The sequence below is a fragment of the Hordeum vulgare genome, unplaced genomic scaffold (assembly GCF_904849725.1).
Source record: "Hordeum vulgare subsp. vulgare unplaced genomic scaffold, MorexV3_pseudomolecules_assembly, whole genome shotgun sequence".
Taxonomy (NCBI): domain Eukaryota; kingdom Viridiplantae; phylum Streptophyta; class Magnoliopsida; order Poales; family Poaceae; genus Hordeum; species Hordeum vulgare.
Window position 1 is genome coordinate 88,019 of NW_025422543.1, and position 26,818 is coordinate 114,836.

At 36.5% G+C, this 26,818-nt stretch overlaps 1 protein-coding gene and 9 non-coding genes across 10 annotated transcripts; 5 read left to right on the top strand and 5 right to left on the bottom strand.

Moving 5' to 3' along the window:
• The first annotated feature begins 2,934 nt into the window (after positions 1-2,934).
• Positions 2,935-3,005, top strand: TRNAC-GCA. Its single transcript has one exon. It is a non-coding gene; the product is annotated as a tRNA-Cys (tRNA).
• Positions 3,006-5,417: 2,412 nt separating this feature from the next.
• On the bottom strand, positions 5,418-5,491 carry TRNAD-GUC. The gene has a single exon. It is a non-coding gene; the product is annotated as a tRNA-Asp (tRNA).
• A 358-nt stretch (positions 5,492-5,849) lies between these two features.
• On the bottom strand, positions 5,850-5,931 carry TRNAY-GUA. Its single transcript has one exon. It is a non-coding gene; the product is annotated as a tRNA-Tyr (tRNA).
• Positions 5,932-6,581: 650 nt separating this feature from the next.
• TRNAT-GGU lies at positions 6,582-6,653 on the bottom strand. The gene has a single exon. It is a non-coding gene; the product is annotated as a tRNA-Thr (tRNA).
• A 1,963-nt stretch (positions 6,654-8,616) lies between these two features.
• On the top strand, positions 8,617-8,690 carry TRNAM-CAU. The gene has a single exon. It is a non-coding gene; the product is annotated as a tRNA-Met (tRNA).
• Positions 8,691-9,138: 448 nt separating this feature from the next.
• Positions 9,139-9,209, bottom strand: TRNAG-GCC. The gene has a single exon. It is a non-coding gene; the product is annotated as a tRNA-Gly (tRNA).
• Positions 9,210-10,033: 824 nt separating this feature from the next.
• On the top strand, positions 10,034-10,121 carry TRNAS-UGA. The gene has a single exon. It is a non-coding gene; the product is annotated as a tRNA-Ser (tRNA).
• A 3,557-nt stretch (positions 10,122-13,678) lies between these two features.
• Positions 13,679-13,766, top strand: TRNAS-GCU. The gene has a single exon. It is a non-coding gene; the product is annotated as a tRNA-Ser (tRNA).
• Positions 13,767-14,936: 1,170 nt separating this feature from the next.
• LOC123419615 (photosystem II protein D1-like) lies at positions 14,937-21,271 on the top strand. Its single transcript, XM_045107202.1, has 2 exons — positions 14,937-14,954; positions 20,192-21,271. The coding sequence occupies exons 1-2, from the start codon at positions 14,937-14,939 to the stop codon at positions 21,233-21,235; spliced, it is 1,062 nt and encodes a 353-aa protein (XP_044963137.1). The 3' UTR covers positions 21,236-21,271.
• Positions 21,272-26,320: 5,049 nt separating this feature from the next.
• TRNAL-CAA lies at positions 26,321-26,401 on the bottom strand. The gene has a single exon. It is a non-coding gene; the product is annotated as a tRNA-Leu (tRNA).
• Between the last annotated feature and the right edge of the window lie 417 nt (positions 26,402-26,818).

Genomic DNA, 26,818 nt, shown 5'->3' on the forward strand with positions numbered 1-26,818 from the left:
GCTATAACGGAAACCCTCGAATCTAGAGCTGTTTGGCGTTCCAATCCAGTTCCAACAATGCATTTCTCGGACCGAGAAAGTGGAACTGCTTGGCGCTGCATATTAGAACTCATTAAAGCCCGATTCGCATCATTGTGCTCAATAAAAGGAATGAGAGAACCCCCAATAGAAAAATATTGGAAAGGAAAAATACTTCTAACATGAATCTGTTCCCATGCAATAGTCAAGAATTCTTGGCGGTATCTAGCTGGAACAACCTGTTCTTCCTGAATACCTTGATTCAAGGACAAAGAATTTCCTGCTGCTATCATATAATACTCATCTCTATTTGGTGATAGATAAACCACCTGTCTCTCTTTTTTTTCTTTTGCTTTCTCAGCAGATATTTCATAAAACGGACTCTCTATAGATCCCCACAAGTGATCAATTCTCGCATGAATTGCTAAGGATCCAGTAAGTCCAACATTGATTCCTTCAGACGTGTCAATTGGACAAATACGCCCATAGTGACTCGGATGAATATCTCGGCTCCGAAAACTTGCGGTTCTCCCCGTCAACCCTCCAGGACCTAAACAACTCACTTTTCGCCCATGAACAGTTTGTGTCAATGGATTCGTTTGATCAAAAACTTGAGATAATGGGTATGTGCCAAAAAAGGTCTCATAAGTAGTTATTAATAAAATTGAAGTTGAAGTTGGAGTTACCAAAGTTTGGGGAGTCGGTTTCGATTGACGTATGAATACTCTACGAATAGTTTTTTGAACTGCATGTTGTAAACGACCAAGAGCCAATCCGAATTGATCTTGTAACAGATCCGCAACCGAACGAATACGTTTATTTTTCAAGTGATTCATATCGTCATCGTCAAGTATACCCGTTCCAAATTTCATTCCAATCAAATGATCCGTAGCGGCCAATACATCTCGTGGTAACAAGAATGTATTGTTCTGAGGTATATCAAGATTAAGTCTCCGATTCATATTTCGTCGACCAATCCTTCCTAATTCACATTTTTGTTGAAAAAATTTCTTTTGTAATTCCTCGCATAAGGACTCCGAAAATACCAGGTCCCCACCTACACAAGCAAATTGTTGATAAAACTCCAAAATAGCTTTTTCTTTTGACTCAATCCTCTTCTTCTCCTTAGCATTCGGGAAAGACAAGAAAATTTCAGGGTAGGAAACATTATCTAGAATTTCTCTTAGATTCGAACCCATAGCTGATGATAGAACTAGAATAGATATCTTTTGTTTTCTACTCACGCGAGCCCATATCCTTTCTTTTTTATCAATTGCTAATTCCGATCTCCCTCCCCAATCTGATATTATAGTCCCGGTGTAGATAGAAATTCCCTTATGATCTAATTCCGAGCGGTAGTAAATACCAGGACTTAGCAATATTTGATTGATCACAATTCGGTATATTCCATTTATAATAAAGGTTCCTAAGGAATTCATTATAGGAATGTTTCCGATAGAAATGGTTTGCTTTTGCACATCGAAACCAAAAATTAATCTCGCAGATACATATAATTCGGAAGAATAGGTGAGTGATTCATACACAGCATCTCTTTCTTTTATCGAGGGTTCTAGCAATTGATATCCTTTCGCAAATAATTGAAATGCAATTTCGTGATCTGGATCTTTAATTGTTGGAAACTTGTCAAGTTCTTCTGCCAAGGCTTGATTAATGAACCTAAAAAATCCCTCGAATTGGATCTGACTAAATCCGGGTATTGTGGACATTCCCTCGTTTCCATTCCGGAGCATCTTAATCTTAAGTTTCCTGTTTATCAAAGAAAAATTCCATTATCAGCTCACTCTTCATCAATCCCTACGGATTGATCTAGCAATCATGGAATCTATATTCTGTTTACTGAATCACATGAAATTCTAGGGAACTCCACATACGTATTTCATATATGTATTTCATACATATGAATAGAGACCATTTCGACGAAAATTCTAGTTTACCAGGGGTACAAATGAAATGAAAATGAATTGCTAAAATATTCCTACAAAAAAAATTATGCCACTTATACTTTATAATATTCTAATCAGATTGAATGGCAAAGATTTCTCATTTTATCCCCTTTCTATGAATGTAATAAAGCCGTAATATAATACACTAGAAAGTTTTACTTTACTTCGATTTAGAATAGCGTGCTTACTTTAATTTCTAAAAATAATTTGAGGGTTCTTTTTTATTTCGGATCGGAGTAGTATAATTGCTAGAAAATTAAGTATTTCATTGTGGAATTCTAAAATAAAGTAAGTCCCTTTTTTAAGTACATGCCAATCTAATTATCCACCTCTCCCCATATCCATGCTTTTCTTTTATCGTAATTTCACTTGGGTAGGCCAAGATAGTCAGGTTATACTCTAATATCAGAGCAAATTTCCTTTTTTTATTCAAGATATTTAATTTAATACTTTGAAAAATTAAAGCACGATTCCCCATAGAGATATGTACATAAAGGGGATCTTTGGATAATAATGCTGCTCGGACCTAAAGTTCACCTATACACGGATTAAGCATAAAGCCATAATATTTTATTATGCCATTGAAATTGAAGGGGGGGAGATAATACCGATTTAAGAGTAGTTCACTACTGCAATTCAAAAAAGAAAGAGAATTCTAGTTAATGGTTCCAATTTGTTCTGAATTTTGCAGCCTGTGACTAGAAATCCACTTTTCTTCTTTTTCATCTCAATAGAAAGAAATGGGAAGTTTTATTGTGTTAGCAATGTATGTTTTAAGATAGAATCTATCGAGGAGAATAATCGAAACTGGATCAAAAAAAGCAGGAGTATCTTTTTTGAAAAAGATTGGAAAAAAGTAAGTTTAATTATATTCAAAATAAAAGAAAGGGGCTTTTCGTAAGAAAACGTGGATGAATACTTGCTGTTTTCTAGATTTTCGATCGGATTTTTTGGCGGCATGGCCAAGCGGTAAGGCAGGGGACTGCAAATCCTTTATCCCCAGTTCAAATCTGGGTGCCGCCTGATCAATAAAATACTTAGGTTTTCTAGTACTGATCGAATTCAATCAATTTTTACTTCGCATAAGTTCGGGCAAGAGAGTAACTAAGCCTGCCGATACTGGGTTTAGAGAAACCATACCATAGTTCTATCCTTAAACTAGGGTTAGGGTTTGTTTTGGCGGTAGTGGCCAAAATGGTTATCAATAGGGGTGAGGTAGTGTTTCCTTATTCTTTTATTATATGAATTTGAATTGGTTCTTAATTGATTCGATTTGAGAATTTTTAAATACGAGGATAAGATGTCAGAAATCTTGGTATCCAAAGAAAGGTCCCTAAGGGGCATTCTTCTCTTTTTCAATCTAAGATTCCAGAAGGGACTCCACGAAAGAATATCAAGACTTCCTAATTATCATACATTTTTTTATCGTACATCTTATGTGACCTACATACACTAGAGTAACAAAAGGAATAAAAAATCTTCCTATTCCCGCTTCTTCTATTCAGGACATCATTCCCGTACTCTTTCTTTTTTAAGGTAAGGAAAAAAGGGCTTTATAGTATCGTATTTTTAATGCTCTCTAATTCTACAAGAATTCCTATAAGAATTTGTTAGGAGTAAATTCCTTGAACTGATTGATCCATGGCCTTAGGGCAGAAGCCCTTTTTGACTCTGTACCCTTGATTCCACTATGATTATTGATCAATAGTAGAATAATCCCTTCATAGAAATAGGAGACATAATTTAGATGGATATAGTAAGTCTCGCTTGGGCTGCTTTAATGGTAGTCTTTACATTTTCTCTTTCACTAGTAGTATGGGGAAGGAGTGGACTCTAGGGATACGATACTACTAATTGATTAAGTAATCAAATTGTTGTATCAATTCTTTTTTTAATTGATCGTTTTGCATTAATTATTTTGTCAAACGTTATTCTTTAATCTTTTTCTTTAGTTTTGTTTCACTCCTGTAAGAAACTCTTGTATTGTAAGAAAGAGCCATTATACCAATTAAGAATTTCTACTAGAAATGACTAATGGTTAAAAAAAGTTCTATACATAAGAAAATTAGACTTTCTTCCACGGAACTATTCACGGCATATCACACATTTTCCATTTGTTTTATACTCTTTCTTTATTCTTAGAATAATTTTTATTCTCTTTTGAAGCATCTCGCGGGATATTTAAGCATGAAAGATTCGCTGGTTTTTTCCTTTTACTTTTTACTATAGTCTATTCTTATATTATTTTTCTTTCCTTCCATGGATTCTTTGGTCAAGAATTGTCTTCGATTTTTTTATTTTGACCTGATTGAAATTAAGTGGATGCAATGAAAAAAGAAATTGAATTAGACTACTTAACTATTTCAATCTACTAATCTATTCTATGTAGATTCAAAGATAATATAATAGAAAGACTCTAAAGTGTCGTAGAAAAAACTATATGTAGTTCTTTCTACCACACTTTAAGATTCCAACCAGATCCTTTCATTTAAGACTTGGATTTTTTTTATTTAATCCCTTTTTCATTTCTTCAATGATTAATTGGAATTCCACTTAATTATTTTGGCTGACTGTTTTTACATAAATAATAAGTAAAAAAGAAGTAGGAATTAGAATGAACAGTGCAGTAGCAATAAATGCGAGAATATTGACTTCCATAACCTCTTTATTTTTTATTTTCACAATAACTCGGGATGTAATCCCATGGAGAGGAAAAAGGGGTATCTTGTAAATTCAAGGGTAGGGCTTGCATTCTGATAATACTGAATCAATTCAATATTATGAATATCGGATCTATCAAATCAATTCATGGATGAGAGTTATATAGTATAACATAGGAAGATCCTATATCCATACTAAGACCAAAATGGGTTTTTTGATTGGATTAGGAATTCCCTCTTTTTTAATCCTTTTTTTTCTACTTTTTCTTTTCTATATCTCTAACCCACGAGCTTTCTTAATCTTATACAATTTCTCTTCCTTTTTCTTATAGTTATACATACAATTATGTATGTATTATATGAGCAACTTTCTATGGGTCACATAGACATCCAAATAAGCAGTAGAAGTGAGATGGGGAAAAGAGGTCTGAAATAAAAAGGGAATACAATTTATGTATGGATTCCGGTAAAATACCGGTACTCTATTCCATAACAGTGGAATAGGAAATTAAGATGAGGATGGTATCATCATAAAGAAAGATAGAGTAATATCCTAAAATTCTACTAATCCACATATCGTATGTGTGTCTTTCTTTATCTTTATCGATCGGGAGTAGTGAAAAAAATTCCTATACTCCTTCCCTCCCTCTTTAATGAGAGATGCAAAATAAAAAAGTGAAGTAAGGGTGCCCTATGGGTATTTGATCTTGCTCCCTGCCCCTTTTTTTTCATGGAAAAAGGAAATATGAATTTCTCCATTCATTGAACCCTAGTTCGGGACTGACGGGGCTCGAACCCGCAGCTTCCGCCTTGACAGGGCGGTGCTCTGACCAATTGAACTACAATCCCCGCGGGGTGTATGGCATACCCATTCTTAAATAGAACCATAAGAAGATTCGATTCGTCTGTCGTACTCTAAGAAATAGACGAATCATATACTACATACCCACATATTAATATTATATTATACGTGGGTATAGTGAGAGTGACATAACTAGTATGTCGTGATTTTTTATCACTAAAAATGGATAATAATCCACCCTTCAACAAGAAAAACTCTTTTGTTTGTAAGAAAGGAATGAGAGAGATATGGATTAGAAAAAAAAATCCCCTTTTTTATTTCTCTTTTATTTCTATAGATCAGACATTTTATTTTATGGGAGAAAAACAAAAGGATTTAGTTCATATTCACGAAGCCCTAGATTTTTGGGCCGAGCTGGATTTGAACCAGCGTAGACATTGTCAACGAATTTACAGTCCGTCCCCATTAACCACTCGGGCATCGACCCAGGAAGAATTTATTCTAGGGTTTTTGCTAATCTATGATTAACCTCCTTTCATAATACTCCCTACCCCCAGGGGAAGTCGAATCCCCGCTGCCTCCTTGAAAGAGAGATGTCCTGAACCACTAGACGATAGGGGCATCACTAGACGATAGGGCCATATACAACCGCTCGTGATTATACTATAATCATAGTATGAGCAGTTTTTTTGAATTGTCAATATACTCGAAAAGTATAACTAGATCCAAAGCAAAGAGTTTTTCTAACTTTTCTGCTATGTTTTCATCTAGGATTTTTTTAGTTGATGGTTAGATTAATTCATGGATCATCCTCTACCTTTTAGGGAAATTCATTTTAAATGTATAGAATAAGAATGGATTACTAAAAGGGATTCTAGATTAGTTCAGTACAGGTAGTTATTTTATTGATCTAAGATAAGATGAAAAAGAGTCCAATTTTTTTTTTATTTCCATTCCGTGCTTCATTTAGTGTTCAGACCAAAAATGCATTCATCCCGCACTAAGTCATAAAATTCTCTAAAGAGAAAGCTTCAAAAACAAAGAAAAAAGCGAATCAATTTAGTAGAAAAGTACTCTATCAGATTCGAACCAATGACTTACGTCTTAGCACGAGATTACTCTACCACTAATTTAAAAAGCCCTTTATCGGATTTGAACCGATGACTTATGCCTTACCATGGCATTACTCTACCACTGAGTTAAAAGGGCTTTTTATTTAATTCAAAAATTTGCCACTTTGATTTCCCATTATGGGTCTACTGCATAATGTACATATTATATATATATAATATATAGAGATATAGAGAGAGACATTATGTATAGATTGTATATGTATTGATATCTTGAGAGCTCAAAATAAAATTAAGAAAAAAAAACATACCCAACTCTTCTTGGTTCATGGTTTTCCGTTTCCGAAGGCTAGTAAAATAGGCGGATTCTGGAACCCCAAGGATTCAATGGTATATGGAAAATATAAGATTTCCAATCCTAGCGGGAAAAGGCAGGGAACAGATACCCAATAGGATAGGATCCTTGGGAGGAACTTTTGGTAATGGCCTTGATCCTCTATGCTATTTTTTATGTGTTCTTAGTTCTATTGAACTTTTTTGATTCTTTTAAACAAGAATCTAATAAACTAGCATTGAGTCAGTGGAAAAAAGGAGAGAGAGGAAAGTGTTAAATGGAGAGAGTCGACTAATCATAGACTTTTAGGATCTTCTTTACATCAGGTAAATCTGTCAGCCCTGTCCGTTTTTTTCTTTAAGTTACGACTCTTTAAGTTACAACTCTTTGCTTCTTACTTCTATCAAGCCATAGGGAAAGTCTATGATGAATTTGGAAAACTCATCTCACTCTTACTCTATGGCTCGGACTTAATGGGGGAAGAAAACATCTTCTATAATTTCTTTTTTGTTCAATTCTGGACAAAAAAGAAAAGGAAAAAAGGAATTTATAGGGACAGTGTTACCCCCTATATCCCCTAGTTTATATTGTAGGAATAATAAAACAATTTAGCAGTCTGGCACACTTACGTCCTCGCAAAGTAAATAATGATTATTGTAGTCGTAACCGTAGAATAGGATAGGATCCTAATCAAAATAAATACATTTGGTTCAGGCGCTATTAGCAGGGTAAGAAGAGATTTATTTTACAGACCAGAGGGAGAGGGGCTATCTAAATCCTAAAGTAAAGGCGCGCGATCGAAGTAGAAGTACCAATGGCTCAGTGTCATGAACCTTCTCCATCTGATTCAATAAGGGGGAATTAGCCTCCTTGTCAAATGGCTATCCTTGACAAAGGGTACCATTTATACCATAATATACAATGTAGCGGGTATAGTTTAGTGGTAAAAGTGTGATTCGTTCTATTAATAACTGAATTTGAAATGATATACTTAAGGCATCCTTAAGTTTTTTTTTATATTCCGATGAAAACTTTAGTTCTTATAAAGGATTAAATCCTTTTCCTCTCAATAGCATATTGAGGAAGAATATACATTCTGGCGATTTGTACCCAAAAACTAATTTAAATTGCATCCAAAATAAAAATTGGATTATGATATGAGTACAGAGTCGCGAAGCATAATTTTGCATTGGATTTAAGTATTCCAATTTTGAAAATATGAGTAAAGGATCTATGGATGAAGATACAAAAAAGTTGATTTCCAATCGTAACTAAATCTTCTTTTGTTAAAGGATAAGGAAGCCAAATAGCTAAAAAACGATAGTTTTGGTTTACTAGAACCATCCGCATATTGTTTCAGCTCGGTGGAAACCCAATTCTTTTCCTCAGGATCTCTTGAATGAAATTAGGGAACGAAGTAAGTAGATTAGATGGATTTAGATAGAATTTCTATCTCCTACTCTATAAGGATCATCTAGAAAGCAGAGAGCTTTGGTTCCATTCAAATAGAAAAGCTGACATAGATGTTAAGTGGTGAGAATATCCATAAAGGAGCCGAATGAAATCAAAATTTCATGTTCGGTTTTGAATTAGAGACGTTAAAAATAATCAACCAACGTCGACTATAACCCCTAGCCTTCCAAGCTAACGATGCGGGTTCGATTCCCGCTACCCGCTCCATTCTGTATAAAAGGAGTATTCTATTTGTCTAGACATGTTAAAGGCTTGTATTCAAGCCTTTTTTGTCCACCAGTTTCTGGTACTACAGAGCGGAGTAGAGCAGTTTGGTAGCTCACGAGGCTCATAACCTTGAGGTCACGGGTTCGATTCCCGTCTCCGCACTTAGCAGTCTCTATAAAAGGAGTATTCTATTTCTCTAGATATGGTAGAGGGGCGTATCCAACCCTTTTTTATTCATTAGTTCCGGGCCCTAGAGGGCAAAATTGAGCAATTTGCGAAGCCACTTGCCTTCACAAAAAGAAGGCGCAAGGCTTCTCCCTACCTTGCAGAAAATAAAAATGAAATGAAAGGGACAGTCTACCTCTCCCTTCCTTTTAAAAACAGTTTGCCCGTTGTTTGTCTCAGTTAATACCCAATTTTGGGGCTCTGTTGGCTAGTTCTATTTCTGCCTCCGGAGCGCCCTCTTTTTTTGAGGGGGATGCAAAGGAAGGGTAAATATAGTAAGGGATACGGCACTAGACTAATACTTAATTAATACTTAATTTAATATAAGTAGTTAAACAATTAACTAGACTAAACTTTTTATCATAGTACTTTGATAAATTAAGCGGGCGAGCGGCGGGAATCGAACCCGTATCTTCTCCTTGGCAAGGAGATGTTTTACCATTGAACTACGCTCGCTACGGTATATATTTTATAGCGTATATCCGCTTGGGTCGACCGTCTATGTCTGGGTCGACCGTTTCATTTCATTTTCTATTCTATTATATTAGATATTAGAGTTTTCCTTTTTTTATTATCTGTCAATGAATATTCTAATGGGAATTTCATAATACTGAAAGAGAAGAGCTAGCAATTCGGAACGCAAATTGCGTTTTAATACGTCTCACTATTCGAATTTTTTAAATGGCCTTTATTATTTCTTTTTTATGGGGTTACTAAATATTAACCAAATTTAATTTAAGAAATGAGAGAATTCAGAATAGCTACGAGAAAGACTAGTCCAATCCATAATGATGTACCGGAAAATACAACATTTTTATTATTTGACCAACCATCAGGAGAAGCAAATACAAGGGGTACACTAATTACTAAGACTGAGGAAGTCGCAATTAATGCAAAAACAGCTAATTGGAAAGCAATAGTCATATTTCTAATCCTCCAAGCTACCATCAAATAAAGTTGACTACATATTTGATCCCTCACTTAACCAAAATTGTAAAAAAATACAAGAAGTAGGAGGGGTTTAATCATGAATCCATTGATTCTTCTCTTTAATTAAAATTTATTACTTAACCTCTTTTTTATTTGGATATGGGGGTGAGAGGAGGTTATTTAGTCTTTATTTCACAAGCGGGTATAGCGGATCCTGTATCCGTGTATACAGTATACAGAGATATATCGAAAAGGAACTTGTATCTGATATCTTTCTAGAGGTTAATAAATATTTTTATTTTTTATATGGCTATGTTCTATTTGTAGGAGTAAAATAAGGATTAGGCGGTGGAGAGATGGCTGAGTGGTTGATAGCTCCGGTCTTGAAAACCGGTATAGTTCTAGGAACTATCGAGGGTTCGAATCCCTCTCTCTCCTTTTGCTTATTGAATACGTTTGTTTCTTTCATTTTTTTTTATTCTGTCCCTTATCTTTCTTTCATAAAAAGGAATGAATGGCTCGGCTAGATAGAATAACCGAGCCAGAACAGAAAAAAAGTAGAACAGGTATAAATAAGAAAATCTTAGTTAAGAGGGTTCATGTAAAGAACAGGTTCCAAATCACGATCGATTCCCTTTTCAAAACCTGCTGCAGCAGCTCGGGCTCTTCCTGCATGCCATAAATGGCCCACAAAAAAGAAGAATCCTAGAACAAAATGAGAAGTTGATAACCAACTTCTAGGAGAGACATAATTAACTGCATTGATCTCGGTCGCTACGCCACCCACGGAATTTAAAGAGCCTAAAGGAGCGTGGGTCATATATTCTGCTGAGCGCCGTTCTTGCCAAGGTTGTATGTCTTTTTTCAACCTACTCAAGTCCAAACCGTTGGGGCCCCTTAGAGGTTCTAACCATGGAGCACGAAGGTCCCAAAAACGCATAGTTTCCCCTCCAAAGATAACCTCCCCAGTTGGGGAACGCATTAGATATTTCCCTAAACCTGTGGGTCCTTGAGCGGATCCCACATTAGCTCCAAGACGCTGGTCTCTAACTAGAAAAGTAAATGCTTGAGCTTGAGAAGCTTCTGGCCCGGTGGGTCCATAAAACTCACTCGGATAAGCTGTATTATTGAACCATACAAAACAACAAGCGATAAAACCAAAGACAGATAAAGCAGCTAAACTATAAGACAAGTAAGCTTCTCCAGACCATACAAATGCACGGCGAGCCCATGCGAAGGGTTTGGTTAAAATATGCCAAATTCCCCCAAATACACAAATAAAACCCAACCATACATGTCCACCAATTATATCTTCTAAATCATCTACACTAACAATCCACCCTTCTCCCCCAAAAGGAGATTTTAGTAAATAACCAAATATAACACTGGGACTAAGGGTCAAATTGGTAATTTTTCTTACATCTCCCCCCCCAGGGGCCCAGGTATCATATACACCGCCAAAATAAAGAGCCTTGAGTACTAGAAGAAAAGCACCTAGACCTAACAAAATTAAGTGAATACCCAAAATTGTAGTCATTTTATTTCTATCTTTCCAGACATAACCAAAGAATGGAAAAGATTCTTCAAGAGTCTCGGGTCCCAGAAGCGCGTGATAAATGCCACCGAAGCCTAAGACTGCGGAGGAAATTAGGTGAAGTACGCCAGATACAAAGTATGGAAAAGTATCTAGAACTTCCCCCCCTGGCCCTACTCCCCAACCTAGAGTAGCTAAGTGTGGAAGTAAAATCAACCCTTGTTCATACATGGGCTTTTCTGGTACGAAATGGGCCACTTCAAATAGGTTCATTGCTCCGGCCCAGAATACGATTAATCCGGCATGGGCTACGTGAGCTCCAAGTAGTTTACCGGACAAATTGATAAGTCTGGCATTCCCAGCCCACCAAGCAAAGCCGGTGGTTTCTTGGTCACGACCAGCTAAAACGAAAGTTCCATTAAAGAGCGTTTCCACGTGGTAGAACCTCCTCAGGGAATATAAGATTTTCATGAGGCTGATCCTGAGCTGCCATCCACGCACGAATACCCTCGTTTAAAAGAATATTTTTGGTGTAGAAAGTCTCGAATTCAGGATCTTCCGCTGCACGGATTTCCTGGGAAACAAAGTCATAGGCACGTAAGTTCAGAGCCAAGCCAACTACGCCAATAGCACTCATCCATAAACCGGTGACGGGTACAAATAGCATAAAGAAATGTAACCAACGTTTATTGGAAAAAGCAACACCAAAGATTTGGGACCAAAAGCGGTTAGCAGTGACCATTGAATAAGTTTCTTCAGCTTGAGTTGGGTTAAAAGCACGGAAGGTATTTGCACCATCACCGTCCTCAAATAGAGTGTTTTCTACGGTTGCTCCATGAATAGCGCATAGCAGAGCCGCGCCTAATACTCCGGCAACTCCCATCATATGAAATGGGTTCAACGTCCAATTATGAAATCCTTGGAAGAAAAGGATGAATCGAAATATCGCTGCTACGCCAAAACTCGGCGCAAAGAACCAACCAGATTGCCCCAGTGGATAAATAAGGAATACCGAAACAAAAACAGCAATTGGACCAGAGAATGAGATTGCATTATAAGGCCGCAATTGAACAGACCGAGCAAGTTCAAATTGGCGTAACATGAAACCTATTAGTGCAAAAGCCCCGTGGAGAGCTACAAAAGTCCATAGACCGCCTAATTGACACCAACGAGTAAAATCTCCTTGTGCTTCTGGCCCCCATAGTAGCAACAAAGAGTGTGCTAAACTATTGGCAGGGGTAGAAACTGCTGCGGTTAAGAAATTACAACCTTCCAAATAGGAACTTGCCAATCCATGGGTATACCAAGAAGTTACAAAAGTTGTCCCTGTAAACCAACCCCCTAAAGCGAAATAAGCACAAGGAAAGAGCAATAGGCCAGACCATCCTACAAAAACGAAACGGTCCCTTCGTAACCAGTCATCCATAGTATCAAATAGATCATTTTCTTCTTTAGGAACTCTACCAAGGGCTATAGTCATAGTGATCCTCCTATTCAATTACTTCAACCATTTCCGAGCACCTCATATCACTTTCCAAGGCATATGATAGTTTTATATCTGTGGACGATTTCTTTCTCGTTCAATGCCCTTTTTCAATGGTCTCGAAGAGAGAAATTTTCCATTTTTATCTATGGAGTCACAACCGAGGTCGTTGTAAATCCATGAATTTGATTCGATTTGTTTTTCTTATCTTATACTTATAGAAATAAACCTTTGAATTCAGCATTATTCCAAGACTCCTATTTCAAAGTCTATCTTTTAAGGGAAAAATGAAAATAAAAGTAACCCCTTTTTTCCCATTCCCTCTCTATTGCATGGGGGGAAGAACTAAAATGGAGGATTCTGAAAAAAAAAAGGACCTTCGAAATCAATTTTTATGTGTAGCGCAAAGGAGTTGCGATTTCTTCTTATTCCTATAGAACATCTAGTAACAAGAATATGAAATCGTAAATAGCGAAAAATTCTTGTCTTGCGCGGTCTAAGTCTAAGGAAATACGAAAAATTCGCTTATACAATTTCATCTACATCGAATTTATATATCAGAATAGCGGATAGAGGCATCATTCAAGGAGTCAGGTCTACTTACTTTATGCTTCTTTCCAATTTTATGGTGGATTTGATAAGAACCCTTTTTGCTTTCTTGATAAATAATCGACAAAAAAAAAAAAAGCGTTTTTTTATATATAGCTTGTTTTATTATAATTATAACAAGTCCTATATGGAAATGCCCGCTAAAGAGAAAATCTATTTGATTGTCTCTCGGTCAATATCGATTTTTACAAAGAAAAAACAAGAATTTTCTTCTTTTTTTTATTAACATTAAGAAAAAAGAATATAACTAAAATGGAATTGGCAATATAATTTTTATAGACTTTTGAAAGAAAAAAAGGGGTTTTTTGCAACCGTTATTTCTTATTTCTTGCCTATATCATATCACGGAAACCTTTCGCTTTGGAACGTGGAGAGATGGCTGAGTGGACTAAAGCGGCGGATTGCTAATCCGTTGTACAATTTTTTTGTACCGAGGGTTCGAATCCCTCTCTTTCCGCTCCCTTGGATCATTTGGGACTTTCAAACTGGAAAGAATTCTGACCCCCGGATTTTCTCATAGATAAATGTACGAAACAAATCCAATTTGTAAGAAAAAAAAAAAATTGAATTTTTACTCCTCGCGTCCAGGATTCCGTCCTGGATCATTAGATAAGAATCCAAAGATAAAGAGTGAAACAAAGAATATCACTACTGTATAAACAAAAAGTTTGAGAGTAAGCATTACATAATCTCCAAGATTTTTTTTTAAGGAATAGATTACCAGTTTTTCCTTACCACACGGATCCACTAGGATGGTTTTTTTTGATACCTAAAAATGCAAAAATGAATTCTGGAAAAAAATTGCAAGAATTCATTTATAATAAGAACTCTTATCAATAGCAAAAATAGGGTTAGGTGGTATTGAATAGGTATTGTGTAGGTACCTAAAGGTACCTGCTCAACCTAGGTGCAGGGGAGTAGAAAGGCTGATCCAAATTTATTGCTGTAGCTACCCATTCAATGTAGAATAATTTCAATTTTAGAATTGAGGGTTCATAATATAAAAATATAAAACTTCTCGGCTTTTACCCATTTTAATTTTTTTTTTTGGAATGAACACATCATTCAATTTGGCATACAGAGTACTAAAGATTTCATCGAAAACTTACAGCAGCTTGCCAAACAAAGGCTAATAGAAAAAAGAATAGAGGTATAACAGGCATAATATCCACGATTGGATTGAAAATAGCATAAGCTTCGGGCAATTTGGCAAAGAAAAAACTAGTAGGATAAAGAACAGAATTAAAACAGATACAGGTTAAACTAAGTATATTAGGCATAACAAGCATTTCATTCTTGTAGAGTAAATAATTGGATTTTGATTGAGTTATTTTTTTAAGGGAAAGAAGGAAAAGGCAGATTCAAAATCTTTTTTTCTTCGGACTTTCCCAAACACAAAATACCTCCTTGTATTCGCACTCTCAAATGAGAGTGGAATAAATTCGACTTTCATATAATATCTTAATAGAATTCCATGTAATGATCAATGCATTTTTTTGATTCTATATTATCTGCATGTGTAGAATACTAGCAAGAGAATATCTCTTCTTTATTTATGTAATTGAAATGGTATTGACGAATAACAAATAAACATAATAGTGTTTATTAGTGTCGCATAAAACCCGAAATGGGGCGTGGCCAAGTGGTAAGGCAGCGGGTTTTGGTCCCGTTACTCGGAGGTTCGAATCCTTCCGTCCCAGATTGTTTCTGATGAAACAAACGGTGAAATCATATAGTACTCCGTATGAGACAAAAGTTTATTAAAGAGAATAATGATATCTTATGTTTTCTCAGAAAACATAATAAAGTCTTAAGTCCAGTCAAATTGACTACCTTTATTTTCATGAAAAAAATGGGATCTAGCAGGCACATTCAGGATATGCCTCTACTATGATCACTTAATAATCACTTAATAATCACTTAATCATATTTTTTTCTTCCTTTTGGTCTTCGAGTCGAAGAAGTACCAAAAACAATTAACTACCAAAAACTTTCAATCTATTCATTGGAATAGTTTATTTAGTTATTATAGTTAATTGTTTTTGGTACGGAAAAAATATATTACTAATAGAATTCTAATTCTAGTAATTAAATGAATTAAACTTTTTTGGAGGTTGATAGTTTATTTATTGAGGAAGAGTCAATCCTTCTCTTCTCACTTCAAGATTGATCATCTCGAGCCATCCGTTGAGGGTGGAAATTTAATAATAAATAAGTTTTAAGCAAACTTGTTTAGTCGTCTTTTTCTATGTTTCATTCATATGATAGAATTCGAATATGGGTTTAAATAAATTGGATCTTGGCGGAGGCTTCCCGGATAAATACTTACTTTCTTTTATCCATATTGCTCCATAGATAGCAAGTTTTAATTTTAATTAGTATACAAAAAACAAAACCAATGACTATTCATGATTCCATCCATATTGGATCAATTTTCTATACCACTTTGCAATGAAAAGAGGAATGTTTGTTATGGTAAAACTTCGTTTAAAACGATGTGGTAGAAAGCAACGTGCGACTTGAAGGACATGATCGATTGTGGATTTTGCTATCCATCATTTTCCATAGTAATGAAAATGCTCTTGGCTCGACATAGCCTGTTCTATTCGTTCCGAACCAAATTTGCGCAGGGTTTAAGTAACATAGTACACGATGGAGCTCGAGAGGACAGAGTTTATTTTTTATCAAGGGAAAGAATCTAGGGTTAGTGAAAACTAATAAATTAGGCCAACTTTGTCAGTCTATCCTTAATATAGAAATAAATCGAAAGGTTAAAATACGAAGAAAGTCCAATAAAAGTATATCAGAATCAATCCCCCTTATTAGATTTCTATAGAAGAGATAAATGCTTTATCGAAGGAAATAAGAAAAAAGGGTATGTTGCTACTCTTTTGAAAGAAAAAAATAGGAATTCCCGAAGTAATGTCTAAACCCAAGGATTTCACAAATCAAAGATAAAGGATTCCAGAACAAGTAAACACAATTTTCAATTGTCTCAACAACAGAGTTGGATCAGAATAAGGAATAAAAGTCAATTCGTTCGAAATGAGACAAAGAAAAGAGTTTAAAGACGACTCAAAAATTTTTGAAGGATTTTGCCTTCGAAGTTTCTCAGGCAGAATTAGCCAACTTGAGTCATGAGTATAAATGAAATTTGTTTTTTCTGTAAGGAAATTAATGGACGTCATAGTCTAATTTCTATTATTATCGACAGAAATTCGAATCATTTTCTCGAGCCGTATGAGGAGAAAACCTCCTATACGTTTCTAGGGGGGGCGTTGTTTATCTACATCTATCCCAATAAGCTGTCTATCGAATCGTTGCAATTGATGTTCGATCTCGAAGAGAAGGAAGAGATCTTCGAAAAGTAGGTTTTTATGATCCGATAAAGAATCAAACTTGTTTAAATGTTCCAGCTATTCTCTATTTCCTTGAAAAGGGTGCTCAACCGACAAGAACTGTTTATGATATTTTAAGGAAGGCGGAATTCTTTAAAGAAAAAGAAAGAACTTTGAGTTAATTGAAGAACTAAATGAATAAAAAAGTAGGATAGGAGAAGATTATTAGTATTCCTCGTTGTCTAATTATTTAGACACAATTTACCTCTTTCTTAATCCTATTTGGATTTATATCGTGCCAATCCAACATAAGCCCCTATTTTATTTACTTTTTCTATCTAATTTGTTTTCTTACCATTGTATTTCCATTGACAAAGGTCTATTGAACAAATAGAATTTGTAGATAGATGGGTCTCTTTATCCTCACTCCATATTTAATTTTTCTGCTTACACTTCGCTCAAATGATAAGGGTGTTCCTCTTGCATGTATTCTCATACAATATAATATATATTTTTTTTAATAAAAATCGCTAAAAAAAGGAGAATTTGGCCATCGTGATTAGGGTCGCTCTTTTTTTTCACTTTAGTGGAATTTAACCGGACCTGTTCGTTTTGCCATTTGAGTGTTTTTCATGGTCGATAAAATCTTTCTTTTGATGTCTTGCTAGTTCAATGTTTTGACAGAAGCGCGCGGTGTAATTCCATTGATTTTTGGATTTCGATCGTATCTAAGATCCTTTTTTTATCTGGGTTGCTAACTCAATGGTAGAGTACTCGGCTTTTAAGTGCGACTATGATCTTTTACACATTTGGATGAAACAACAAATTCGTCCAGACTCTTGGTAGAGTCTAGAAGACCACGACTGATCCTCAAAGGTAATGAATGGAAAAAATAGCATGTCGTAATAAAATCAATCTTTTTTGAATGGAATCCAAAATTACGATTTTCTGGGTCTAGTGAATAAATGGATAGAGCCTGGCTCCAATTCTGGTAAAATAAAAAGCAACGAGCTTAACTTCCTAATTGGAAGGATTCCCCGCTCTAATTAGACGTTAAAAATAGATTAGTGCCGGATGTGGGGAAAGGTTGGGTTTTCCTATGAGTGGACCCTTTATTTTTTCTTTTTTTTTAGAAATCCTAATTATTCTTGATTATGGATTGAATAAGGGATGTTATGGATTGAATGTGTAAAAGAAGCAGTATATTGATAAAGAGGCTGTATTCCAAAGTCAAAAGAGCGATTGGCCTGCAAAAATAAAAAACTTGTTCTGTTCTTTTTTGTAATTTAGAACAAACATAAACTAATTCGGTAGAAAAGGAGCGGAAAAAGATCCGTGGATTAGACTCCCTTTCTTTCCAGGGTTTGTATTAAAAATGCAACACCCTGTTCTGACCATATTGCACTATGTATCATCATTCGATAAACCGAGAAATGCTTCTTCTCTCTGATTCAAGTAGAAATACAAATGGAAAAATTCGAAGGGTATTCAGAAAAACAGAAATCTCGTCAACAATACTTTGTCTACCCACTTCTCTTTCAGGAGTATATTTATGCATTTGCTCATGATTATGGATTAAACGGTTCTGAACCTGTGGAAATAGTTAGTTGGAATAACAAGAAATTTAGTTCACTACTTGTGAAACGTTTAATTATTCGAATGTATCAGCAGAATTTTTTGGATAACTCGGTTAATCATCCTAATCAAGATCGATTATTGGATTACAAAATTTTTTTTTATTCTGAGTTTTATTCTCAGATTCTATCTGAGGGGTTTGCGATTGTTGTGGAAATCCCATTCTCGCTACGGGAATTATCTTGTCCGAAAGAAAAAGAAATACCAAAGTTTCAGAATTTACGCTCTATTCATTCAATATTTCCCTTTTTAGAAGACAAATTTTTGCATTTGGATTATCTATCACATATAGAAATACCCTATCCTATCCATTTGGAAATCTTGGTTCAACTCCTTCAATACCGTATCCAAGATGTTCCATCTTTGCATTTATTGCGATTCTTTCTCAACTACTATTCGAATTGGAATAGTTTTATTACTTCAATGAAATCCATTCTTTTTTTTCAAAAAGAAAATAAAAGACTAGTTAAATTCCTATATAACTCTTATGTATCAGAATATGAATTTTTCTTGTTGTTTCTTCGTAAACAATCTTCTTGCTTACCATTAGCATATTCTGGAACTTTTCTGGAACGAATCCACTTTTCTAGGAAGATGGAACATTTTGGGATAATGTACCCTGGTTTTTCTCGGAAAACCTTATGGTTCTTTATGGATCCTCTTATACATTATGTTCGATATCAAGGAAAGGCAATTCTTGCATCAAAAGGCAGTTTTTTTTTGAAAAAGAAATGGAAATGCTACCTTATCAATTTCTGGCAATATTATTTCTTTTTTTGGACTCAGCCGCGAAGAATCCATATAAACCAATTAGCAAACTCTTGCTTCGATTTTATGGGATACCTTTCAAGTGTACCAAAAAGTCCTTTGTTGGTAAGGAATCAAATGCTGGAGAATTCATTTCTCATAGATACTCGAATGAAAAAATTCGATACCATAGTCCCCGCTACTCTCCTCATAGGATACTTATCAAAAGCTCAATTTTGTACTGGATCGGGGCATCCTATTAGTAAACCCATTTGGACGGATTTATCAGATTGGGATATTCTTGATCGATTTGGTCGGATATGTAGAAATCTTTTTCATTATCATAGTGGATCTTCGAAAAAACGGACTTTGTATCGACTAAAGTATATACTTCGACTTTCATGCGCTAGAACTTTAGCTCGTAAACATAAAAGCACGGTACGAACTTTTATGCAACGATTGGGTTCGGCATTTTTAGAAGAATTTTTTACGGAAGAAGAGCAAGTTTTTTCTTTGATGTTCACCAAAACAACTCTTTTTTCTTTCAGTGGATCACACACTGAGCGTATTTGGTATTTGGATATTATAGGTATCAATGACCTGGTCAACCCTCTTAATTAATCATTAGACAAAACTAATAAACAGGAAAGGGTTGATAAATGATCAAGAAAAAACTTTCATATTTTTCATTCTGAAATGTTCCTTTTATTATAATAAAGAGTAGGTGAATCAACTTACTAATTAAAAAATTAGTAGAACTTCCTCTTTGGAATAGAATATTGGCTATTTCTACATAGGGAAAGTCGTGTGCAATGAAAAATGCAAGCACGATTTGGGGAGGGATTTTTCTCTATTGTAACAAGGAAGAATTATCTACTCCATCCGACTAGTTCCGGGTTCGAGTCCCGGGCAACCCATATAGAAAAGACCCATCAAAGTTTTTAACTTTTACTCACTTCATTTACAAATACAAAATTATTGGTTTGGTTAATTTATTTATATGGATAGCCAATCTTTGGGCTGACTTGGTTGACATTGGTATATAGTCTATGTTATACTGTTAAATAACAAGCCTTCTATTATCTATATTCTAGTTAATACGTGTGCTTGGGAGTCCTTGCAATTTGAATAAACCAAGATCTTACCATGACTGCAATTTTAGAGACGCGAAAGTACAAGCCTGTGGGGTCGCTTCTGCAACTGGATAACTAGCACTGAAAATCGTCTTTACATCGGATGGTTCGGTGTTTTGATGATCCCTACCTTATTGACCGCAACTTCTGTATTTATTATCGCCTTCATCGCTGCCCCTCCAGTAGATATTGATGGTATTCGCGAGCCTGTTTCTGGTTCTTTACTTTATGGAAACAATATTATCTCTGGTGCTATTATTCCTACTTCTGCGGCGATCGGATTGCACTTTTACCCAATTTGGGAAGCTGCATCTGTTGATGAGTGGTTATACAATGGTGGTCCTTATGAGCTAATTGTTCTACACTTCTTACTTGGTGTAGCTTGTTATATGGGTCGTGAGTGGGAACTTAGTTTCCGTCTGGGTATGCGTCCTTGGATTGCTGTTGCATATTCAGCTCCTGTTGCAGCTGCTACTGCTGTTTTCTTGATTTACCCTATTGGTCAAGGAAGCTTTTCTGATGGTATGCCTTTAGGAATCTCTGGTACTTTCAACTTTATGATTGTATTCCAGGCAGAGCACAACATCCTTATGCATCCATTCCACATGTTAGGTGTAGCTGGTGTATTCGGCGGTTCCCTATTCAGTGCTATGCATGGTTCCTTGGTAACCTCTAGTTTGATCAGGGAAACTACTGAAAATGAATCTGCTAATGAGGGTTACAAATTTGGTCAAGAGGAAGAGACTTATAATATTGTGGCTGCTCATGGTTATTTTGGCCGATTAATCTTCCAATATGCTAGTTTCAACAACTCTCGTTCTTTACACTTCTTCTTGGCTGCTTGGCCTGTAGTAGGAATCTGGTTCACTGCTTTAGGTATTAGTACTATGGCTTTCAACCTAAATGGTTTCAATTTCAACCAATCTGTAGTTGATAGTCAAGGTCGCGTTATTAATACTTGGGCTGATATCATCAACCGTGCTAACCTTGGTATGGAAGTAATGCACGAACGTAATGCTCACAACTTCCCTCTAGACTTAGCTGCTGTTGAAGTTCCAGCTATTAATGGATAAGGTTTTTCTGCTAACATATAAGAATTTTTGAAGAAAGAAAAGACAAAAATACCCAATATCTTGTTCTAGCAAGATATTGGGTATTTTGAATCTTTTTTTTCTTCTTAATCTTTCTATTCAGAATTCAGTTAACGACGAGATTTAGTATCCTTTCTTGCATTTTCATAACTCGTAAAATGCCGAGTAGGCACGAATTCTCCCAATTTGCGACCTACCATAGGATTTGTTATGTAAATAGGTATATGTTCCTTTCCATTATGAATCGCAATTGTATGGCCAACCATTGTGGGTAGAATGCTAGATGCCCGGGACCACGTTACTATTGTTTCTTTCTCCTCCTTCATATTGACCTTTTCTATCTTTGCCAATAAATGATGAGCTACAAAAGGATTCGTTTTTTTTCGTGTCACAGCTGATTACTCCTTTTTTCCTTTTTAAAGAGTGGCATTCTATGTCCAATATCTCGATCGAAGTACGGAGGTCAGAATAAATAGAATAATGATCAACGGAAAAAAGAAAAAAATCCTTTAGCTGGATAAGGGGCGGATGTAGCCAAGTGGATCAAGGCAGTGGATTGTGAATCCACCATGCGCGGGTTCAATTCCCGTCGTTCGCCCATCGCATTATTGCAAATTCCAAAAATGCAATTTTCCATATTCCTAGTTACGTATTTACTTACGGCGACGAAGAATAAAACTATCGCTATATTTTTTCCTTTTCCTAGTTCTTCTTCCAAGCGCAGGATAACCCCAAGGGGTTGTGGGTTTTTTTCTACCAATGGGAGCTTTCCCTTCACCGCCCCCATGGGGGTGGTCCACAGGGTTCATAACTACCCCTCTTACTACGGGGCGTTTACCTAGCCAACACTTAGATCCGGCTCTACCCAAACTTTTTTGGTTCACCCCAACATTACCCACTTGTCCGACTGTTGCTAAGCAATTTTGGGATACTAAACGGACCTCCCCAGATGGTAATCTTAAAGTGGCCGATTTACCCTCTTTTGCAATGAGTTTCGCTACAGCACCTGCTGCTCTAGCTAATTGCCCACCCCTTCCACGTGTGATTTCTATGTTATGCATGGCCGTGCCTAAGGGCATATCGGTTGAAGTAGATTCTTCTTTTCTCTCAAAAAACCCCTTCCCAAACTGTACAAGCTTCTTCCAAAGCATACGGCTTTCTAGATGTATATGACGATCTCTAGACAGATGGATCTTATATGAATCATATGATGAAGTACCACATGAGTGGATATATAGGAAAGGAATCCAAATCTGCCGAATCGCTCATGTTATGATCTTCTACATCCTAGGTCTCTGCGTTCCGTCATCTGGCTTATGTTCTTCATGTAGCATTCAGATCGAATGACTCTATGAAATTACGTCGATACTTCCACATATTATGGGTAACGTAGGAGACATCCCTATTTTCCCCCGGGGGTCTTAATTACCACTGCTTAGCTTTCAATTTGCCTCTGACCATCAAATTAAATGTGAATAACCCGTCCTCCTCTCTTTGAAACAAGGGGCGCTTCCGGTTCTGTGCGTGCTTCAAACAATTTTGTCTTCTCCATATTACCATATCTCTAGAGTCAATAATTTTCTATGAGGAACTACTGAACTCAATCACTTGCTGCCGTTACTCAACAGTTTTCTGTTGAGGTCTATCCCGTAGAGGTAGTCAAATTGGATCAGTGATCGATTTCTAGGTTTCGTCGTAAACCTAATTGGTTACTTCCAATTACGTAAATCAATAGTTCAAACCGCACTCAAAGGTAGGGCATTTCCATTGATATAGGAACTTTTGTACCAGAAACAATAGTATCTCCAATTATAGCCCCTCTGGGATGTAAAATATATCTCTTCTCACCATCCCCATAGTGTATGAGACAAATGTATGCATTTCGATTAGGGTCGTATTCTATGGTTACGATTCTACCAGATATGTCTTTTTGATTCCGTCGAAAATCTATTTTACGGTATAGGCGCTTATGACCTCCCCCTCTATGCCTTGCGGTAATGATTCCTCTGGAATTACGACCTTTACCACAACGGTGCCGTCCATGGATCAAATTATTTCGTGGATTGGATTTCACTTGCCTGTCTACGGTTCCCTTGCGTGTGCTCGGGATAGGTGTTTTGTATAAATGTTTCGCCGTATTATTAAGTATTCTCCTTTAGTTTTTTTCTCTATCTAGAAGTGGAATAGAATAACCCGGTTGAAGGGTAATGATCATACGTCTGTAATGCATTGTATGGCCCCAGAATAGGTCCTATTCTTCTACCTTTTCCAGGTAGTCGATGGCTATTCACAGCTACCACCTTAACACCAAAGAAGAGTTCGACCCAATGCTTTATTTCTGTCTTAGTGAATCCCGATTCGACATTAAAAGTATATTGATTCTTTCCCAATAAACGAAGACTTTTTTCTGTAAATACTGCGTATTTGATTCCATCCATAAATCGACTTTCCCTCCTATGCTCTGAGTTCCAGTATCGATAAGAATTCGAGTTCTTATTGTTCTTATGTTATGGTATGAATATACCATACCAATTCGTTATGTATGGATGATGGATGAGATTCCATGGATAGAGAGCCAGTTCCAATAGACTTATGGAATGTTCCCGTTCGTGTGCATCCAGCAGGAATTGAACCCGCAAATTTACCAATTATGAGTTGGGCGCTTTAACCATTCAGCCATGGATGCTTAACAGGGATCATCGTACATCGTAAATAACCAATTTTCATATAGAAAGACATATCATAGAAAAATGAAATCGAAAATATTCCGAGATGGCAAATATTCGGAGATGACTATGAAAACACCTCTCTGGATCCTCGAATTGAAAGAGAGATTGAGAGGGATCAAGAATCCTAATTCTCGCTATTTGGAATGGATCCAATTCTATTGAGTCTGACTCATAGTGATCATTTCTCTTTAGCAAAGAATGACCTTGGTTATCAAAGGATTGAACAACCGGGATCCATTTCCTTATGATACCTAGTTGGCATTGATAACAAGGATCTAATGAATTATGAGTTTAATAGATCCTCTTTAGCAGAAAGACGTATATTCCTTGCTCATTATCAGACAATCACTTATTCCCAAACCTCGTGTGGGGACTAATCGTTTTCATTTACCATCTCATGGAAAACCCTTTTCGTTCCGCTTAGCCCTATCGGGTATTTTAGTGATAGGTTCTATAGGAACTGGACGATCCTATTTGGTCAAATACCTAACGAAAAATTACGATTTCCTTTCATTAAGGTACGAGGGCTTCTTATTCCACAAGAACGAAAGCACCTTTTCATTCTTTCATATACTAGGGGTTTTTACTTGGAAAAGGACAATGTTCCATACTAAAGGATTCGGGTCCATAACCACGAGTTCCAGTGCACTAGATCTTGTAGCACTTAGCAACGAGGCCCTATCCATTAGTATTCCACATAAGAAATCCATTCTAGAAAAAAATACAATTAGATTAGCTCTTCATAGACAAACTTGGGGTTTGCGAGCCAAGGTAAGATCGGCTCGGGATCATGGGACCCTTTTCTATCAGATAGGAGGGGCTCTTGTACAAAATAGACTTACTAAGTAATAACCCCATAGAATCTATCTATTAAAGATAAAGAGGCAATCGTGTCAGGAAGCGGGTTTTTCTTTGGCCAAAAGGTACTTCGAACTTGGAACGAGCATGAAGAGATTAACGAGACTTCTTTCTCTTTTGAGTTTTTCTGGCGGACCTGCCGCGCAAGATCTTTGGTCTTCCCCTGGAACCGATGAAAAAAAGTGGATCGCTTCTTATGTACTCGCTCAGAATGATTCTTCTCTATCTATAGTTCATGGCCTATTAGAAGTAGAAGGTGCTCTGGTGCAATCCTTACCGACAGAAAAAGATTGCAGTCAGGTTGATAATAGTCGAGTGACATTACTTCGTCGGTCCGAACTAAGGAATCTGTTATAAATGTTTTGAAATGGATATTGTTCTCTCTTTGATCAGGGATTGCTATATGAAAAGAAGTGGAGTTTGAAAAAGGGAACGGAATGCTCAAACCGGAACTGCTAGAGGAACGAATTTTCAATAGCATAACTTGGGCTCCTAGAATATGGCGCCCTTGGGACAATCTATTTGATTGCAGGGTTTTGTTCCGAAGCAAAGATATCCGCGGAGGCCGGTTCGTTCGTCCTATTCTGATATTCAGGACCAAGAGGTACTGGATTCTCTTTCGGATAGGCCCTGAAAGGAGAAGAAAGGCTGAAATGCCAACGGACCTCTGTCTATTCTCTAATTCACCCGATCCGATAGTACCCGTTTTTGGAACGTCCAGTGCCAAAGTCACTGAATGGGTAAGTCACCAATCCAATCCCTTTGACAAATCGGATGTCATATTAGATATCATATTCTATATATATAGAAATATCATAGATAGAATAGACATATAGAATTTTTGGTCGGCAAATTCGAAGGAATCATTGAGTGAAAAAGGAGCAAAGAATGACAAAAGACGAGACTCTACTAGTCTTCACTCTTGTGGTTTCCTCTTCCTCGGTTTCTGTTTTCTTATTCGGGATCTTGCTTTTCATGGTTCTCATCTCTGCAACTCGCGATTTTCGCGAGAGAACCAAATCCAAGTTGGTGAAGATCATGATTTGGGCTGGCACGGTATTGGGATCGTTTGATCGATTTCCTTAATTTGATCGCTACTTAATGGGCGTGCGCTCAAAGGATACAAACAGGGATTCGCAAACAAAAAGGGGAATTCGTAGTCACTTTTTCCTGTCGCGTAAAAAAAAGTCTTTACGCGAGAGCAATAGAGGTTGGGATACATCTATCTCTTCTGAGCAACCTCTTTTGGATTCTTAAGACTACCCTTGCAGTAGGATACCATCTGCTTTGGGTTCTTTATTATCTCCTTCGAGGGATTTTTAAGATCGTTCAGGCTATATTTAGTCTATTTTGGCTTTTACTGTCTACTTTTTCTCAGGGGAGATGGTTAAGGACCTCAGAAGATAGAGGAGAGCGCCAGGCCCAGATTTCCGGAATACTTCTACGGGGAATGCTCATTGAATGAGCATTCTCCATATTATGCCTTGAAGAGGACTCGAACCTCCACGCTCTTCAGCACGAGATTTTGAGTCTCGCGTGTCTACCATTTCACCATCAAGGCATCTTGAAAGTGAATTGTATTCCATGAATATGATATCTATCTAATGTGATATATGGAATATATGACAAAGGTGGAGTCTTGGAGTATTTCGATCGATCGGTCATATAGGCCTGAGTCAGACATCAAATAGCTTCGATTTGCATTATCCGTAGGACACCTTATATGTATCAAAATCGATATCACAATCAAAAAGATGAAAGATGTACAATCCAATTTCTCGATTCAATAGAAGCCCAAAGAGGTGCATATGGTACCCAAATAAGAATAGGATAGATATGTCAAAAGCAGGTCTGATTACACCTATTCCTAATCCTAAATAGAATGTAAGGACGTAGGGATTTCTATGTAAACAGAGTATCCTATTTCCATAGGCTCGAATGACCCCTTCTCATAATAAGAATGTGCACGGTCTGGTCC